The following is a 21,065-nucleotide window of genomic DNA, read 5'->3' on the forward strand; positions in this document are numbered from 1 at the left end:
AGTTAATACTGCACACCACCAACTAAGACATTGAATTCTTTGAGAATAGTCTCTTCATGCCAGACCTACACAACACCTATGGGCATATTTGTAAAGCAGTCAATCTACATTCTTCAAACAGTCTCTGCAGATGAATCTTCCTTGTGCAAGAGTTTTTTAAATGGCAGTTACTTATTCACCACCAGTGAATGTTTGGTTAAAAAAACAGCATTGGTTCATAAATACTGTCCTATAGGTTCAGTGGAGCCTCTTACAGTATATGAAAGCAATGACCTTCTACCTATCTTGTGGCTTTTACACTGAGGAACTCCTTCATTTACCAAGTTTTTATCCTGTTATAGAGTTTGGTATAGAAAACTTCATGGAGGACACTTACAATAAGAGGCACAGAAAATAAATAAAAGTACACAAGGAAGGCAGCGCATGAACCACACCGGGATGCAATGGATAAGGAAGTCAGGTGAACATCCAGTATAGAAAGGGTTAACAGTTTATTGGTATTGATAACCGAAAAACAAAGTACATAAAATGCTTACATCCCCCTGGGCTGGAGTGGACAAGGGCACCTGGCAGCAAGCAACACGAGTTCGAGGAGGTCAGTCTCCCAGGACTGCTGAGCAGTGTGTGGGCAAAGCCGGAAACCAGCCGGCGTAAGGATGAAAGGACTCTGCTGTAGTTCCGTAGCGGTGACATCAGTCGGACAGGCGCCACTTGCGGGGAAGTACCAGGAACCAGGGTGGACCACAAGCTATATGTTTGCCATGACTACATGTTTCGCACTATGCGCTTTTCAAGTCCTTGGATCCATTGCATCCCGGTGTGGTTCATGCGCTGCCTTCCTCATGTACTTTTATCCATATCAGCACTCTTCCTATGCTCGTTGGCTAGCAGCAGAAAAACCGCTGGGGAGCCTCACAGGCTTATTTCTATCCCTCCACCCTAAAGGCACCCCAGGAGCGCCAGATTTGTGATTATTGCTTTGACTGCTGGACTGGAATTTTTCCTATGGCTGCCCTGGGTGCGAATCTCTTTACTGAGCCATTCGTTGGCTAACAGCAGAACAACTGCTGGGGAGCCTCACAGGCTCACTTCTATCCCTGCACCCTACAAGCATCCCAGGAGCGTCTGGTTTGTAAATATTGCTTTGACAGAAAATAAATAATCTTTCTGAATCTATAAATTTAGAATTAAAAAAAAGGTACAACCTTTGTTCTTATTTCCATTGTCTAATATTTTCCACATTTACAGCCTAATTCGATCCATAACATTTTTCTGGTTTTGGATAGAGTGGAGAGTCAGGTTTTTATTGCTGTCACTGGCAAGATTACATATTACTTTCAATTTCAGTGACATTTTTATGGGACAGGAATTAAAGAGAAGTCACTTAGTAATGGGAAATACACCAAGATAGTTAAATATATTCTAATATTTCTAGGTTTTGTGTGTACTTATTACCTGTTATTTCTAACACAGATGTGGCCCCTAGGAGCAGTAAGAGACCCCCTCACACCCCTGTACCCCGTAACCTGCCTCCCATGAACTTGGCTACTACTCAGAGAGCAGAGTTTGTACCAAGACCACTTGAAGGAAGACCCAAATTATGTGTTCCTCCTGTAAGTATGTCAATCAAATCATTTCATTGTTAATTAAATAATTGCTATTGACTAAAGATTCAGTAATTAGGAACATAAACAATGAAACAGTGGGTGGTTGTAAAGATTTATTTGTTGGTAAAGAAATTGGCTGCACACCTCCACTGATCCAATAGATTTATAAAACCTAGGTTTTGAAGAAGCACGTTGTTCGTTTTGAAACGGATGAACCTTTCTGTGGTCTGTGTCCTTGTCCTGGTGGCAGTTTTATACATGTTTCAATAAATCTATTGGACCGGCGGAGGTGTGCAGCCAACTTCTTTCCCAAGTTGATTACATGGATAAGATCTGGGGCTAGCACCCAGTCCCACCTGTCCTCAGGATTACACTTCTCACCCGGAGCAGCGAATTGGCCTCTCTGTTTTTCCAAAGTTTTATTTGTGTTCTAGGTTTTAGCATATTGTAAATTTTGTGGATAGGTTGCTTGGTAGGGCTGGTGAAGAATCAGTAGTATTAATACCTTATGATACCAGTAGCAAAATTTGGAAAATTTGGTATTTTCTCTTAATCTGATATCTAGATATGATCTTTATTGCATAGTTACTTTGGTCCTGCTTGCACCAATGTAAGCATACACATTTCATACCTGTGGGACTATTGTGGAAGGCTACTACAATGATTCCTGCCATCTTCTTCTTGTGTTAGCCCCATTGACCAGACTCTACAAATCCACAACAAGCTAAAGTCTCTGAAGTCACCCTATGAAGCCATACAAACTCTTGTAGGAGACATTTGATATAGCTTTTAGTATACAGGTATACTGAGTTTACAGTTAAATATATGACTATTTTTTTGCAATGGAAGCTAATTTCAATGATCTATTCAGAAGAATAATAAAAGTGGCACTGGTAAAGGGTACTTTACTATGGACGTGCATATGTTCTATGACGTTTACAGTTCTTTCAATACTATATCAACAGGAGGGTTATTACCAGAGCCCAGAAGAACCCCTTTTAAAACAGACTGTTTATGGACTACACTATCCTCCAAAGGAGGCAGAAAGAACTATGCCTACACGTCCACCAGACAACCTGCACCCTCCACCTCCAGCAAGTTTACACCATACCACCACAAACAGGGATCAATTCAAACAATGGAAGACAGAGCGCCAACCACATTATGGAGAACTACCAACTCTCGCAGGTACCACAATAGATAAACCTCTATAAAAAATCTAAAGCTGAACTCCAGACACACAGCCAGGGGAGAACTGGGCTGGGATGTTGGGGCATTTGCCTCCCAGCCCAGTACTATTTAGATATGTTGGTCTGGTGGCTCTTACTCTCTCATTTAGACAGAGTAGGACCCACATACAGTGACTCTTTGATTGCTATCTGCTTCCTATTCAGACCTGCATTCACAGCACCTGGCAAAGGCAATTTTACAGCACAGATTTCCTTTGTTGCTCTTTTTGAGATTTAATGTGACCATGCTGAGAACCATAAAGTAAACTAATGCTGTAACATGCTTTCCGGAGGCCACAGAAATATATCATGAAAGGGCCACTTGGTTCTGTTTGCCAACCAGACCAAAGGATCCAAGTCCTCCCCTGTACACAGCTAAATTCAAAATTGATATATATATATATATATATATATATATATATATATATATATATATATAAGATGTTTTACCTGCCAAAGGATCTGTATTTCTGTCTATTGCTATAACTTAAAAAGCTCTACTAGACAACAGAACCATATTGGTTCCCTGACTTTTCTTTAGTGCAGGTAAGAGATGAAACTAAATATTGACCTTACCCCTAGCCTGTGAATGGGCAGTTAAGGAGAAACAGTAAACTGATGACCTTATCTTTTTATCACTCTGCCTTTTCCTCCGGCCCGTAAGTTCCTTTTCAGCACATGAGCACTGCACACATCTGGTTGGCACTTTGTGTTGTGCCTCTCTCTTCCAATTTGTACAGACGATAGCAAGAGGCTGATACCTTGTCAGATTCAGAAACATACACTGGTTGCTTTTAAAAATATGCTTAATGTTTTTTTTAATTGAAGAACCCCTTTTAACAAGTAGTAATAAATCCCCTGAAATAAAAGGGTGTTATTGAGGTTATAAGCTCATAAATACATTTCTTATTAAACTTTCCTTGACCACTTCCTTTCCAGTTTGTGTGAAAGGTATAGCATCTAAAAACTATGGTATACATATTGGAATTTTTTTTTCATAGTAATGGCGGTGTTTGGCGACTTATAAATGGGACTGCAATAGTGAGGCAGGCAATCTGACAATAACTGACGCTGGGAGGGAACTGACTAACTGCCACTGACATCACCAGTGACACTAATACAGCGATCAGTGATAATACTATACACTGTCACTGTACTAATGACATTGGCTGGGAAGGGGTTAACATCTATGGCAATCAAGGGGTTAAATGTGTGGCTAACATTGTGTCATGTGTGTAATATTTGCTGATTTTACTAACAGATCTCTTTGTTTCTTATCCTTGCTTTTCAGGGGTGAGAAACAGATTGTTCCCTCTTCACAGACAGAGCCCTGTGTTGATTGTCAACACAGGGCTCTGGGCTGTGATTTCACACAGTCAATCAGCAGGTCCTCACCATTAATCATTGCCCGGGACATGCTGACAGACTCCCGCTGTGCACAATTACAGCAGGTGATGGCATGGGGGGAGCATGCATGTGCCCTAAATCTGGAAGCAGGCAGCGACAAATGGGTACGTTGCTTTGCCTGCACTGGCCGCCCATTCGCAGTATATTGTGGATGGTTCACAAGTGGTTCAACATATTTAAATAACCATAAACAAACCAATAATATTTGAAACAAATAACAAACACCAAAGCTCAGTGACCAAGACTCAAGCAGAAAGTAACAGTCTATTAAAGTACTGAATCACACTGGCCACCCACAATAGTGGGCGACAATACCCCCAACAAAGGATAGCCACGGCTAAGGGCAGGGTGGGTGGGCCAGCTGGTCTTGCCCACTGGAGAATGCGGGACACCTCCAGAGCCTCTAACACACGGTTCGTGCCACCCTGGTAATCCACATAAGCCACGGCTGTGGCGTTGTCTGACTGAATCCGCACTAGGAACCCCCGGAGCTGTTCCGTCCAATGATCCAGGCAAAGCCTGATCGCTCGAAGTTCCAAGACATTGGTGGTCAATCTGGACTCTTCCAACGTCCAACGGGGTGCCCCAGGGCTCAGTCCTGGGACCAACCTTGTTCAATTTATTAATAAACAGCATTGAGGTCAGGATCAGTAGTTCGTTATCAGTTTTTGCAAATGACACAAAATTGGCCAGGGCAATAACTGCACAGCATGAAGCAGATATCCTACAGAATGACCTGGACAAAATAACGGAGTGGGCAACGACATGGCAAATGAGGTTTAATGTGGAGAAGTGTAAGGTTTTGCACTTGGGGACTAAAAACATAAAAACACAATACACGTTAGGAGGGGAATCAAAAATGGAGAAAGATCTGGGAGTCTTGGTTGATGATAGATTAGGCAACAACATGCAATGTCAAGCGGCAGCTGCCAAAGCCAGCAGAATATTAGCATGCATGAAGAAAGTGATGTATTCCAGAGATAAGACTATAATCCTTCCACTTTATAAAACTCTGGTCTGACCGCATCTGGAGTATTCTGTCCAGTTCTGGTCGCTAGTCCTCAGGAGGGATGTGTTGGAGCTGGAGAGAGTCCAGAGAAGGGCAACTAAACTGATTAGGGGATTGGAGGACCTTAATTATGAAGAGCGTCTGCAATCGCTCGATTTATTCTCCCTGGAGAAGAGACGCCTGAGGGGGGACATAATAGCAATTTATAAATATCTCAATGGGGATCTCAGCTTTGAAAAAAAGCTGTTCAGTCGAAGGGATTGCATGAGGACAAGAGGGCATACAATGCGATTAGAGGAGAAGCGTTTTAACCTCAGGCAACGTGGGGGGTTCTTTACTGTTAGGGCTACAAGATTGTGGAATTCTCTACCACAAGAGGTGGTTTCTGCGGGAAGTATGGTGGCTTTCAAAAGACTCTTAGACGTACATCTCAAGGATCAGGACATTCAGGGCTATGTAAGATGATTACAGCCACACACACCTACACAGGTTGAACTGGATGGACTATTGTCTTTATTCAACCTCACCTACTATGTAACTATGTTAAAAAAAAAAAAACTATGTAACAGCCCTGGGCCGAGTTCAGTCCCAGGACACCCGGACAGGCTGGCATCTGCCGTAAACCACTGTCCAGTACAAGAGGTAAAGGACTTACTCGGTAGCAAGGTCAGTGAGCGCAGCGCCACCAGACCAGAGAACACTTTGACTCCTGACTCAGAAAAATCACCTCGTCTAGCGACTTGGGACACTTGTCCCATTTGACCAGAATCTCCTTTAAAGGAGTCTCATGTAGAACTTTGCAAACTGAACCACCTCGAAGGTGGACACCATCAGGCCCAACACTATCATGCACACCTGAAGGGATGACCACGTGTGGGCTAGCAACTAGTGATGAGCTTCATGTTCGAGTCGAGCCTAAGTTCGACTCAAACATGAAGCACTGCCTGTTCGTCCGTTCGCTGAATGGCAAACAAATGGGCTTCTTCGCGGGAACTTTGAGTCCCCGCATCCATAATTAATTTAATACGTTTTAGTTAATATCCATAATAATATTAATCATCCACTGGCCAGGGAATCAAAACCACAGCCTCTCATTTACAAGCCTGTTATTCTAGCACCTACACCACTGAGCCAGATCTTTAACCTAAGACTCTCTCTGCCTAACTAACTTCTATCTGAGTTTGACAGCTCTTTTATAGGGTTCAGACGTCACCAGTGCCCCATAATCCACTGCTCAGGTGCAGTGAATAAATTACTAATGTCACGCCAGAAGGGGCGGGGACAATTAATAGGTTTTAATTCAAATCCATAATTAATATTGATCACCCACTGGCTAGGGTATTCAAACCCCCAGCCTCTCATTTGCTAGCCCGTTATTCTACCACCTATGCCACTGCACCAGCTGATTAACCTAAGACTCTCTCTGCCTAACTAACTTCTATCTGAGTTTGACAGCTCTTTTATCAGTGGCGGCCGGTGCATAGGGGGCGCTAGGGCGCCGCCCCCCCTGAAAAAAGGAAGAAAAAAAAAAAAGATAAAAAAAAAAAAAAAGATTGCAAAACGAGCAATAAAGTTTGAAAAAAAAAAAAAAATTGCGTTCGCCGCCGCCGCCGCCAGCCGATGTGGAGGGGGTGGGGGGGTGGGGTTACCACCCAGAAGAGGCGCCGATTGGCTGCCTTCTGGGGGGCGTGGGGGGCGTAACCTGGGCGCAAGGCAGATTCCTTGGAAACCCCCACTTCGTGGATTCCTGGCTGTGATTGGTCCAGCCTCCAGCCTGGACCAATCACAGCATCCAGGACATCCAACGCTGACCCCGCTGACGTCACTCGCAGCAGTGGACCGGACCGCGGGCGATGGAGTCGGGTGGACACCGGACGGGAGTGACGGCGGCACCGGAGAGGAGACCAGACCACCGGAGGTCATCTGCTGGAAGAAGACATCACCACCGGTGAGTCCTCCTGTCCTGTCAGTCCTCCATGACCATCCATCCAGCTTTTCCACCGCCATCCCCCTATGCTCTGCCTCATCCCATGAGTCATGGGATGAGGCAGAGCAGAGGGGGATGGCGGTGGAAAGGCTGGATGGATGGTCATCATGGGCCATGACCATCCATCCATCCATCCATCCAGCCTTTCCACCGCCATCCCCCTCTGCTCTGCCTCATCCCATGACCATCCCTCCCACCGCCATCCCTTTGCCTGATCCCATCTCTCCCACTGCCATACCTCTGCAGGGGGCCTGTACGCTGGTCACTGTATTGAAAGGGGGCATGTACGCTGGTCACTGTATTGAAAGGGGGCATGTACGCTGGTCACTGTATTGAAAGGGGGCATGTACGCTGGTCACTGTATTGAAAGGGGGCATGTACGCTGGTCACTGTATTGAAAGGGGGCATGTACGCTGGTCACTACATTGAAAGGGGGCCTGTATACTGGTCACTACATTGAAAGGGGGCATGTACGCTGGTCACTACATTGAAAGGGGGCCTGTATACTGGTCACTACATTGAAAGGGGGCATGTACGCTGGTCACTGCATTGAAAGGGGGCATGTACGCTGGTCACTACATTTAAAGGGGGCATGTACGCTGGTCACTACATTGAAAGGGGGCCTGTATACTGGTCACTACATTTAAAGGGGGCATGTACGCTGGTCACTGCATTGAAAGGGGGCCTGTATACTGGTCACTACATTGAAAGGGGGCATGTACGCTGGTCACTACATTGAAAGGGGGCATGCACGCTGGTCACTACATTGAAAGGGGGCATGTACGCTGGTCACTACATTGAAAGGGGGCATGCACGCTGGTCACTACATTGAAAGGGGGCATGTACGCTGGTCACTACATTGAAAGGGGGCCTGTATACTGGTCACTACATTGAAAGGGGGCATGTATGCTGGTCACTACATTGAAAGGGGGCATGTACGCTGGTCACTGTATTGAAAGGGGGCATGTACGCTGGTCACTACATTGAAAGGGGGCATGTACGCTGGTCACTACATTGAAAGGGGGCCTGTATACTGGTCACTACATTGAAAGGGGGCATGTACGCTGGTCACTACATTGAAAGGGGGCATGTACGCTGGTCACTACATTGAAAGGGGGCATGTACGCTGGTCACTACATTGAAAGGGGGCATGTACGCTGGTCACTACATTGAAAGGGGGCATGTACGCTGGTCACTACATTGAAAGGGGGCATGTACGCTGGTCACTACATTGAAAGGGGGCATGTATGCTGGTCACTACATTGAAAGGGGGCATGTATGCTGGTCACTACATTGAAAGGGGGCATGTACGCTGGTCACTACATTGAAAGGGGGCATGTACGCTGGTCACTACATTGAAAGGGGGCCTGTATACTGGTCACTACATTGAAAGGGGGCATGTACGCTGGTCACTACATTTAAAGGGGGCCTGTATACTGGTCACTACATTAAAAGGGGGCATGTACGCTGGTCACTACATTGAAAGGGGGCATGTACGCTGGTCACTGTATTGAAAGGGGGCATGTACGCTGGTCACTGCATTGAAAGGGGGCATGTATACTGGTCACTACATTGAAAGGGGGCATGTACGCTGGTCACTGCATTGAAAGGGGGCATGTACGCTGGTCACTGCATTGAAAGGGGGCATGTACGCTGGTCACTGCATTGAAAGGGGGCATGTATACTGGTCACTACATTGAAAGGGGGCCTGTATACTGGTCACTACATTGAAAGGGGGCATGTACGCTGGTCACTGCATTGAAAGGGGGCATGTACGCTGGTCACTGCATTGAAAGGGGGCATGTATACTGGTCACTGCATTGAAAGGGGGCATGTATGCTGGTCACTGCATTGAAAGGGGGCATGTACGCTGGTCACTACATTGAAAGGGGGCATGTACGCTGGTCACTGCATTGAAAGGGGGCATGTACGCTGGTCACTACATTGAAAGGGGGCATGTACGCTGGTCACTACATTGAAAGGGGGCATGCACACTGGTCACTACATTGAAAGGGGGCATGTACGCTGGTCACTGCATTGAAAGGGGGCATGTACTGTGTGGTCTGTGCTAGGGGGTCTGTACTGTGGGGTTTGTACAAGGGGCCTGTACTGTGGGGTTTGTGCCACTCTGTCAGTGTATCCCATAATAGGGCCCCTGTTCCCTATTATGGGATATACTAGTACTGATGGACCCCTTAATATGTGATATATTGGGAGAATTGGTTCACGCAAGCAAAATACAGGGGACAAAATGGGTGGGGTCTATAAGGGGTGTGGCTTCTGAGAAATGGGAGGGGCCAAAATAGAAGGGCGGGGTCTTGCGCCCCCCCATCTTAAAACTTCACCAGCCGCCACTGTCTTTTATAGGGCTCTGATGTCACCAGCGTCCCTTAATCCATTGCTCAGGTGCAGTGAATAAATTACTGACGTCAGTAATTTATTCACTGCACCTGAGCAGTGACTTATGGGGCACTAGTGACATCAGAGCCCTATAAAAGAACTGTCAAATTCAGATAGAAGTTAGGCCGAGAGAGTCTTAGGTTAAAAAAATAAATATAAATGACATAAATCTTTCCCCTAGTTTGTAGACGCGATAACTTTTGCGCAAACCAATCAAAATACACTTATTGGGATTTTTTTAGCAAAAATATGTAGAATACAAATTGACCTAAAAGGAGGAAAAAATTAAATTTTTACATTTTTGGGGGGGAATGTCATATAGCAGAAAGTGAAAAATATTGTTTTTTCAGAATTGTCGTGTTTTTTTTGTTGTTGCTTATAACACACACAAAAAATCCCACAGGTGATCAAATACAACCAAAAGAAAGCTTTATTTGTGGGGAAAAAAAGGACATACATTTTATTAGGATACATCATCGCACAACCGCGCAATTGCCAGTTAAAGTAACGCAGTGCCGAATCGCAAAAAATGGCCTGGTCAATAAGGGGCAAACCCTTCCGGTCCAGAAGTGATTAAAAATCCAAACTCGAATTTCAATGTCACATCACAAGGGTAGAATGAAGCATACATTTGTCATAATTTCTGCCACTTCTGGTAAACACCAAAAAGGACAAAGTGAGAAATACCGGTGACGTCACAGGGAACAAGTAGCAGCTTGATAATTATGATGTCTTCACTCTTGAATATTATAATAATCATTCTGTAGAGAGGATTGCAGTTTTATATGCCACACTTACATTCACCAAGCCATCCAATCACTTTATTTAATAAAACTTTAACTCCACAGACCCCTGTACAGTATCTGCCGGTGAAAACCCCCCTATTGTTCTTCTGCAGAAGAAGGCTGCATTGTATATCATGTACAGGAACATGTACAGTGTATTATTACTGCAGAATTATTCTACGGAACACTACACAAACAAGCAATAAAGCAATCGATGAACAGGAGAATCCAGGGAGACTAAAGCTACATGCCAATTATCCTGAAGCAATCACAAAGGGCTCGTCAAGATTTCTTGACAATGCACTAAATATTTAATTATACCTTATTTTGCCAAAGCTAAGCAATATGGTCCAAGGAGAAACAAAAAATGTTATTTCTGAGATTTTTATACTACTGTGCTTCTTCTCTTACCCATGTTTGACAGGAGCTGTTCTCTTCCCTGGTGATGTATGTGACATGAAAACTACAACCCAAGAGCATTTTGTAGAAAAAAAGATGAAGAGAGTAGAGCCAGTGAAATCTTCACATGATCACCTGACCATAGAAGGTAAAGGACACAACCAAGAGTTCCTAGTACGACCTTAAAATTATATTTAACCCTCAATTTTAAGCACTTTCAGCAGCTGATTTAATCATTTACGGAGTAGGCAGCTTCTTTTCATCTTTACCGATGTTCCAGTTTAAGCTGATACCAAGGCCACTGTCCCAAGTTTCTTGTTTCAAGGTGTCTCTTTACTCTTACAATGTCCTTTGTAGTCATCCTTGCAGGAACTAGAGCTGTGTCTTCCTGCACTGTGTGCATCTATAGAAACACACAGCCCCACAGTCTAGGATGACAAGGCACTCCTGTGCTCCTCCCTCCTTCCCCTTTCCCTTTTCTAAGCTAACAGACTGACTCAAGACTGCACTGTCCAGTGCTGATTCTTTCCTCTGAAGACCGGGAGTTCAGTGAAGTATCACTGAGAGAGCAGGAGCCAGTAGCACTGAAAGTTGTAAACTGCTGGAATAAAACCTTCTCCTTTCACATTTTCTTTCTTTCTGTCCAAAAAAAAATAATGGAAATGCCTTAGGCCCCCCTGTGTGCTAATATGGAAGGTTCTTCTTGACCTACAGCCTTCTAGTAAGCAGCAGGACATATTCAGTTAGCTTGCAGGAAAAAGTCTGCTTTTGCAAGTCACTGTACAAAAATAAAAAGCAAAAGGTGACCACTTATTACTACAGAGATTATTACTGACTAGACAGGGTTTTTTGCATTGTTTTATTAGTTCCATAATGGGTTTTCCTTCCAGGAGAGCATTACATGATGACAACACATCAATCTACTTACCATCCTCTGCCATTGGAAAAGATTAAAGAACCCAAAGAACCATTGCCAAAAAGGATCAATAAGCGACCACCATTGGATGCTGTGACTAAGTATCAGAGTGACTTCTCCAACTACTATCCCATGGAACCAAGCAAGCTGGCACCCCCACCCACCAATAACCTGACAGTAAACCCATTTTATAGGTGAGAAACTGGAGGTGTGCAGATATATGTAAAGATGCAGTATATACAATGCTTGGGTACCAGGCATGTTTCATAGGCATATGAATAGGAGTCAGTCTAGGCAGGCATTTGTGCTGCTTGTAAAGCATTTCAGCAAGAAGTGGAAAGCAGTATTTTTTTTTTTACTGGATCTTCTGCAGTGATATACTCTCTGCAGATAATATAGAAATTATGTTTCCGGGTACATTGAGTGTGCAAAATTATTGAATATATTACTTTGATTATCTTAACGCTCCATTAGCCCATACAATATTAGTAGCAATGTTTGAATGCCTTTTAATACAGGAGAGGTTTACTTACTTATCAGCAGTCAGTGCTCTCCTCTGCTCCCACAATATGAACAGGCCCTCTGTGTCTTCACATACAGTGCAGGACTGAAGGCCCTGCATTGTACATAATGACTTCACAGAGGCAACCATGAAGAGAAGCAGCTTCATGGAACTGTTTGGATGATGGTGAGGAGGCCTGCGGGAAAGAGGAATTTGGTAAGTATTCCTCTGCTTTAAACTTCCCCTAGACTAAGAAAGGATTTCAGCATTGCTGTTCAGGGGGGCACATACTTTTAGGTTCTAAGGCTGACCGGAATTCAGCTTTAAGAGAAACATTTACTGAAAAAATTCAAAAGACTGACTTACCATACTCCGCACTGAAGTGAGAGATACATACAATAAATATAACATTTGAGGGGATAACATGAGCATGCACAACAAGTATCTCTAAACTATCTTTTGCTTTGTCCATGATTATCAGCACTGACTTTAGAACAGTTCAAAGAGAAGCTTTTCCTGGCTGGAACCCTGTTCTGCACCCTAGGCCTGAGCCAGCGCAGCTGAAAGAGGAATTGACAGACATGGATAAGGAGAGAGGAGGACAAGTAGAGGGAAATACCGTCACAAAGGTAAAAAAATAAATAAAAATTCTCCATCATTTTTTATCATCAGCTTTATCCTCAATATCCAGTAGCTTCTTTTATTTTAGCCTTAGCTGATTCATGACCAGTTTCTCTTCTGTAAATTCATAGCACACTAGTCTTGTAATGGACTTGTAGCAATATTTCCAGGCATTGGGCCTGATATGGGTCTGCCATTGTTACTGGTAACACTTCCAACACATTTAAGTTGAAAACCCAAGTGTGAGAGCGGAGACAATGACCATTCCGGCATCTTTGGTTTGTTTTGTTTATTTTGTAATGGGGATGGGAGAAGGGAATGAGTGGGATACTCCTCTGGCTCAACTAGGTTCAACTGGGACACTGTACAGAAAATGCCTGTTAGCGCTGTCTTGACGCCAGCTGAATGCCAGCCAACGCTCCCTGGCGCTTGAAGATACTGTTCTGCTGAACTGTGCTGGAACTTCGACTTTAATGCTCAGGTTAACTCAGAAGATCCAGGACTGTAGGACATTTGACTCCTGAAACTCTGTTTAGCTCCAAAGTCTGGTGAACAGCTCCCTCCAGTCCTTCACTGACTGAGGTAGCTCCTTGTAACTGCTTGTGCTGCTGCAACTCTTTACACTGTACGCTTAACTCTTCAGGGCCCAACTGCTGGTGCCCCCTCTACACTTCAGGGTCCTCTCGCTAGGCACCCCCTCTGACACTTCAGGGTCCTCTCACCAGATCCTCTCTGCAGCTCAGCTCAGCTCTCTCTCTGGACTCTCAGGCAGCCACCTCAAGACCCTCACCTTCTGACAGGTGGAGAGACAGCCGTACCCTCCCTCCTGGGACTCTGCTTCCCGCCAAAGATGCTGCATCATGCGTTCCCCTCAAACTTATACCCACTCCCAGAATCCTCTGCAGCAGAATCTGCCTTCTGGGGTAGATACAGGCCTGAATGAGCCACTGATTGGGTTTCCTCCACTGCCCAATTAGAATCCTCTCCTGGAGCCAGTGGGTAGACTCCCCTCTCAGCAGCCACACCTGGGAGACATGAAAGCCAGCTGAAAATCATGGCCCTGCTGTTAGGCAGCCAAGGCCCACTATGCTTTTACCTAGCACCTACCTTGTAGGGTGCTACATCCACCCCAAACCAAACTGAGTCATTTTGTGAGTATAATAAAACAGCATGTGGGTGCCAAGTGAAGATCTTTTTTGGTAACCATCACAAGTCTGGTGGCCAGGAAAAATTTGATGCTGTAACTTTACATATGCCTATTCTCTCTGATTAAAGCAAGTATGTAAAGCTAGTTTTATTTTACGATTTGTATACAGTGTATTATTTTGTCTTTTTCACAATTCTTTTTTTTATGTATACCAATAAAGAATACTGTTTCCAATTACAGAGAGCCACCAATATAGTTATAAGAAACTTACAAAAAAAGTACTAAAGTTATTGTCTACATATATCAAGGTGGCCAAAATGCAAGTCATTCCACACCATTCATTCACAGTCCTCTGTAAATGGAAACACTACAAGTCCTGATATCCTTTGCCGCTGTCAGCTTGTAGTTTCAATGAACTACCATGGCACTGTTGAACGCTCTTATAGTTCATTATTTCTTCCTGTCAGTGTGTATCTGCCTGGTTGTATGAGGCACAAGAAGACAGGTGTACTGAAAGGTCCGCAGGAGTCCTGCATGGCACCTGTGATTTGCTACTCACGGGGGCAATGCTTTTCAGGCTCCAAGTTAAAAAAGAATAAATGCATATTTTTTACCTGCAAAATTTTGATTTTTTTTTTCTTTAAAATGTGAACTTATCCTTTAAGGCAGGGGTGGGGAACCTTTTTTCTACCAAGGGCCATTTGGATTTTTGTAACATCATTCGGGGGCCGTACAAAATGTATGCATAAATGTAATAAGCATTGCTTTGCGGCAAAAAACGCTGTAAAAAATTGCGTGACTTTGAGGTCACAAAAGTGTGAAAGGGGCCTTCAGTAATCAAGGTATAGTGTGCCCCCTTTCAATGCAGACTGACCACAGCATGCCCCCCTTTCAATGCAGAGTGACCACAGCATGCCCCCCTTTCAATGCAGAGTGACCACAGCATGCCCCCTTTCAATGCAGACTGACCACAGCATGCCCCCTTTCAATGCAGACTGACCACAGCATGCCCCCCTTTCAATGCAGACTGACCACAGCGTGCCCCCTTTCAATGCAGACTGACCACAGAGTGCCCCCTTTCAATGCAGACTGACCACAGCATGCCCCCCTTTCAATGCAGACTGACCACAGCGTGCCCCCTTTCAATGCAGACTGACCACAGCGTGCCCCCCTTTCAATGCGGAGTGACCACAGCGTGCCCCCTTTCAATGCGGAGTGACCACAGCGTGCCCCCTTTCAATGCGGAGTGACCACAGCGTGCTCCCCTTTCAATGCAGAGTGACCACAGCATGCCCCCTTTCAATGCAGACTGACCACAGCGTGCCCCCCCTTTCAATGCGGAGTGACCACAGCGTGCCCCCCTTTCAATGCGGAGTGACCACAGCGTGCCCCCCTTTCAATGCGGAGTGACCACAGCGTGCCCCCCTTTCAATGCAGACTGACCACAGCGTGCCCCCCTTTCAATTGCGGAGTGACCACAGCGTGCCCCCCTTTCAATGCGGAGTGACCACAGCATGCCCCCCTTTCAATGCAGACTGACCGCAGCGTGCCCCCCTTTCAATGCAGACTGACTACAGCGTGCCCCCCTTTCAATGCGGAGTGACCACAGCGTGCCCCCCTTCAATGCAGAGTGACCACAGCGTGCCCCCTTTCAATGCGGAGTGCCCAGAGCGTGCCCCCTTTCAATGCGGAGTGACCACAGCGTGCCCCCCTTTCAATGCGGAGTGACCACAGCGTGCCCCCTTTCAATGCGGAGTGCCCACAGCGTGCCCCCTTTCAATGCGGAGTGCCCAGAGCGTGCCCCCCTTTCAATGCGGAGTGCCAAGAGCGTGCCCCCCTTTCAATGCGGAGTGCCCAAAGCGTGTCTCCCTTTCAATGCGGAGTGCCCAGAGCGTGCCTCCCTTTCAATGCAGAGTGCCCAGAGCGTGCCCCCCTTTGAATGCGGAGTGCCCAGAGCGTGACCCCCTTTGAATGCAGACTGACCACAGCGTACCCCCCTTTGAATGCAGACTGACTACAGCGTGCCCCCCTTTCAATGCGGAGTGACCACAGCGTGCCCCCCTTCAATGCAGAGTGACCACAGCGTGCCCCCTTTCAATGCGGAGTGCCCAGAGCGTGACCCCTTTCAATGCGGAGTGCCCAGAGCGTGCCCCCTTTCAATGCGGAGTGACCACAGCGTGCCCCCCTTTCAATGCGGAGTGACCACAGCGTGCCCCCTTTCAATGCGGAGTGCCCACAGCGTGCCCCCTTTCAATGCGGAGTGCCCCCTTTCAATGCGGAGTGCCCAGAGCGTGCCCCCCTTTCAATGCGGAGTGCCCAGAGCGTGCCCACCTTTAAATGCGGAGTGCCCAGAGCGTGCCCCCCTTTCAATGCAGAGTGCCCAGAGCGTGCCCCCCTTTCAATGCGGAGTGCCCAGAGCATGCCCCCCTTTCAATGCAGAGTGCCCCCTTTCAATGCGGAGTGCCCAGAGCGTGCCCCCCTTTCAATGTGGAGTGCCCAGAGCGTGCCCCCCTTTCAATGTGGAGTGCCCAGAGAGTGCCCCCCTTTCAATGCGCAGTGCCCAGAGCGTGCCCCCCTTTCAATGCGGAGTGCCCATGGCGTGCCCCCCTTTCAATGCAGAGTGCCCAGAGCGTGCCCCCCTTTCAATGTGGAGTGCCCAGAGAGTGCCCCCCTTTCAATGCGCAGTGCCCAGAGCGTGCCCCCCTTTCAATGCGGAGTGCCCAGAGCGTGCCCCCCTTTCAATGTGGAGTGCCCAGAGCGTGCCCCCCTTTCAATGCGGAGTGACTGAAAACAATGCAGAGTGAACAGCGTGCCAAGCCCCAGGGCACTTGACTTACCTGTTCTAGCAGCGGGCGGCTTCCTCTCTTTGAGTCCTCCCGCGTCCCGCCTCCCGCCTCCTCCTCGGCCAATAACATTGGCCGAGGAGGAGGCGAATCTGTGAGACAGTAGCGAATTTTCATTCGCTATTGTCACACAAATGGGCGGGCTCGAGGCGCTCTGCTCTGCGCTTCGGGTCCAGCCTTTTCGGAGAATTCAGTGTCAGAACGGAGCCATTGGCTCCTTCTGACACAGCGGCACGGGGGGCCGGACAGAAGGATCGTGCGGGCCGCATGCGGCCCGCGGGCCGGAGGTTCCCCACCCCTGCTTTAAGGCAACCCATGCTTGATTATCTGTCAACAATGCCATAGATCAACCTTTCTCAAGTTTTTTTTTACTCCAGAGGGACACTTGCAATAATTTTCAGATTTCTGGAAACCCCTGCTTGATAATCAATAGGAAATCAATGAAAAATATGCTTTACAATGGTGGTCAGTGAGGAGAATGTACTGGTGTATTGGTGGCTAGAATGCCATCCCTTCAGACAGCTAAAAAGATCATTGGAGTCATGCTGTGTTGGCCCTGTACTATGCAGGCAGAATTAAATGTGAGGACAGTCAACCACAGCTTAGGGTACCACAGCAACCATTGAAAGTAACCCTTGAGTTCCACGGAACCCTGGTTGAGAATGGCTACCATAGATAATACAACAAAAACAAAACAAAGGTGTACACTGCTACAGTATGGTCAGGCACAATCTAAGAGTAACAGAAGGGTTCAACTTTAATGTTGACTGTTTTAAGTTTAAAATCTATAATACACATTAGTATCTCCACAGTCTGCTGATTATTATCATTATGATATGATATTATGTCATATATTCTATGTATATTAACAATATATTATTATGATAGTATATCAATATATTATTATGATAGTATATCATAATAATAATCATTATTATTATGCACATACATTTGTAAAAAAAACACATTTTTATTAATATTTATCTAAATTATAAAAAAGTTAATTTAATGTGAGGACCACCACCCATGCTTCGGTCCCCACATTAAGAAAAAAAAATTCCACCTGCAGTCTTGCCTGCACCTATTTGACTTAGATTTTTCTAATTATATTTAAAGCTTGCTTTCCTGCCTCCCGAGCCGCAATCCAGGGAGCCGGTGAGACGTCCACGATCAGTACTTCGACCTCTTAATGGAAAATTTGATGGCACTACTCACAGCAGAAGTGTGTTCAAAGATTGGGGTGTTCAACCACGACAACGATATGGAGATCCCATGGATGGTGTTTCATTAAGACCTCTGGTATAGTAAAAACTGTTGCATATAAAAATAAGAACACAGCCAATCAATTCATAATTAGTGTTGAGCGAACACGGACTGTATTATTCGTGTTCGTACCGAATAATTGGATTTTTTGTACCCGAACACGGACACGGACACTTTACTGTATGTTCGGGTAAAAATCCGTGTTCGGTCGTTTTATTTCCGGGTTTTGCATGCTTTGGCGCTCTTTTCATGGCGGGCTTTCAACAGCCAATCAACAATCGTTTAACTGGTGTGCCTTAAGCCATCCCAGCCATGCCTGCAAATGTCTCAGTAGCTGTGATTGGCCGTCTGAAGCATGTGACCAAGTCTTTATAAGTTCGAGGCAGCCGCAGCGGCGTCATTATGCTGCTTAGATTCAGGGACAGAGCACACATCAACGTGCTGGCTGCTGATTAGGGAAAGATAGGCAGGAAAAAACCATTTGTGTCCGGATAGAATTGAGGGACAGGTCGGAGTGTTTAGGCAGGGCGAGTTGTAGGCATTTTAGGGATAGAGTCTGCTGAATTATATAGGGTCAGTGTCTTCTACAAACTACAATCGATATTGCTGTGTGGGGGGTGGGGTCTGCACTCAATCCTGATCTACGATCTCTTCTCAATCCTGTTAGGGACAGAGTCTGCTGAATTTTAGGGAAACTGTGTTCTACAAACTACAATCGATATTGCTGTGTGGTGTGGGATTGGAGATAGGCAGGTGTCAGTGATCCACATCCATTTTTCTGTGTGTGAGCTGCAGTGAACACAATCTTTTTGGGCTGCAGTGAACACAATCTTTTTGGGCTGCAGTGAACACAATCTTTTTGGGCTGCAGTGAACACAATCTTTTTGGGCTGCAGTGAACACAATCTTTTTGGGGTGCAGTGAACACAATCTTTTTGGGGTGCAGTGAACAAAATCTTTTTGGGGTGCAGTGAACACAATCCTTTTTGGTGTGCAGTGAACACAATCTTTGTGGGGTGCAGTGAACAAAATCCTTTGTGGGGTGCAGTGAACACAATCTTTTTGGGGTGCAGTGAACAAAATCCTTTTTGGGGTGCAGTGAACAACATCCTTTTTGGGGTGCAGTGAACACAATCTTTTTGGGGTGCAGTGAACAAAATCCTTTGTGGGGTGCAGTGAACACAATCTTTTTGGGGTGCAGTGAACACAATCTTTTTGGGGTGGAGTGAACAACATCCTTTTTGGGGTGCAGTGAACAAAATCCTTTTTGGGGTGCAGTGAACAACATCCTTTTTGGGGTGCAGTGAACAACATCCTTTTTGGGGTGCAGTGAACACAATCTTTTTGGGGTGCAGTGAACACAATCTTTGTGGGGTACAGTGAACAGAATCTTTGTGGGGTGCAGTGAACACAATCTTTGGGGGGTACAGTGAACACAATCTTTGTGAGGTGCAGTGAACACAATCTTTGTGGGGTGCAGTGAACACAATCATTGTGGGGTGCAGTGAACTCAATCTTTGTGGGGTACAGTGAACACAATCTCATACTGAAGGTTTGAGGGTGCTGCCTGTTCCATACTCCCCCTACTCCTCATCTAGCCTTTTAGGGGTACAAACAATAGTAATTGGGGCCTAGTGTGGTTGTGTACGTGTGATATACATACACTTTTTTGGGATCATATTTTCTATTCCGCTATTTAATCAAAAACCTTTGGGGATCAGTTAAATTGGGGGATAGTCTGTGTTGGTACGTGTGAGAGAGATCCACCTTTCCAAGTTGTTGGGGTTCATCTCATACTTCTGAAGGTTTGAGGGTGCTGCCTGTTCCATACTCCCCCTACTCCTAGCCTTTTAGGGGTACAAACAATAGTAATTGGGGCCTAGTGTGGTTGTGTACGTGTGATATACATACACTTTTTTGGGATCATATTTTCTATTCCGCTATTTAATCAAAAACCTTTGGGGATCAGTTAAATTGGGGGATAGTCTGTGTTGGTACGTGTGAGAGAGATCCACCTTTCCAAGTTGTTGAGGTTCATCTCATACTTCTGAAGGTTTGAGGGTGCTGCCTGTTCCATACTCCCCCTACTCCTAGCCTTTTAGGGGTACAAACAATAGTAATTGGGGCCTAGTGTGGTTGTGTACGTGTGATATACATACACTTTTTTGGGATCATATTTTCTATTCCGCTATTTAATCAAAAACCTCTGGGGATCAGTTAAATTGGGGGATAGTCTGTGTTGGTACGTGTGAGAGAGATCCACCTTTCCAAGTTGTTGGGGTTCATCTCATACTTCTGAAGGTTTGAGGGTGCTGCCTGTTCCATACTCCCCCTACTCCTAGCCTTTTAGGGGTACAAACAATAGTAATTGGGGCCTAGTGTGGTTGTGTACGTGTGATATACATACACTTTTTTGGGATCATATTTTCTATTCCGCTATTTAATCAAAAACCTTTGGGGATCAGTTAAATTGGGGGATAGTCTGTGTTGGTACGTGCGAGAGAGATCCACCTTTCCAAGTTGTTGGGGTTCATCTCATACTTCTGAAGGTTTGAGGGTGCTGCCTGTTCCATACTCCCCCTACTCCTAGCCTTTTAGGGGTACAAACAATAGTAATTGGGGCCTAGTGTGGTTGTGTACGTGTGATATACATACACTTTTTTTGGATCATATTTTCTATTCCGCTATTTAATCAAAAACCTTTGGGGATCAGTTAAATTGGGGGATAGTCTGTGTTGGTACGTGTGAGAGAGATCCACCTTTCCAAGTTGTTGGGGTTCATCTCATACTTCTGAAGGTTTGAGGGTGCTGCCTGTTCCATACTCCCCCTACTCCTAGCCTTTTAGGGGTACAAACAATAGTAATTGGGGCCTAGTGTGGTTGTGTACGTGTGATATACATACACTTTTTTGGGATCATATTTTCTATTCCGCTATTTAATCAAAAACCTT

At 45.6% G+C, this 21,065-nt stretch overlaps 1 protein-coding gene across 3 annotated transcripts in view; it reads left to right on the plus strand.

The window, feature by feature from the left end:
• LOC309568410 (uncharacterized protein) overlaps positions 1–21,065 on the plus strand; it is a 54,002-nt gene that overhangs the window by 11,021 nt on the left and 21,916 nt on the right. For all 3 annotated transcript variants that reach the window (XM_082274070.1, XM_082274072.1, XM_082274071.1), the window contains 6 exons: positions 1,474–1,613; positions 2,573–2,795; positions 10,849–10,971; positions 11,714–11,933; positions 12,723–12,870; positions 17,969–18,151. In XM_082274070.1, coding sequence (XP_082130196.1) covers positions 1,474–1,613; positions 2,573–2,795; positions 10,849–10,971; positions 11,714–11,933; positions 12,723–12,870; positions 17,969–18,151 — 1,037 coding nt within the window. The remainder of the gene's footprint in view (positions 1–1,473; positions 1,614–2,572; positions 2,796–10,848; positions 10,972–11,713; positions 11,934–12,722; positions 12,871–17,968; positions 18,152–21,065) is intronic.

The sequence above is a fragment of the Pelophylax lessonae genome, assembly GCF_965119305.1.
Source record: "Pelophylax lessonae genome assembly, chromosome: 12".
NCBI classification, from domain to species: Eukaryota; Metazoa; Chordata; class Amphibia; order Anura; family Ranidae; genus Pelophylax; species Pelophylax lessonae.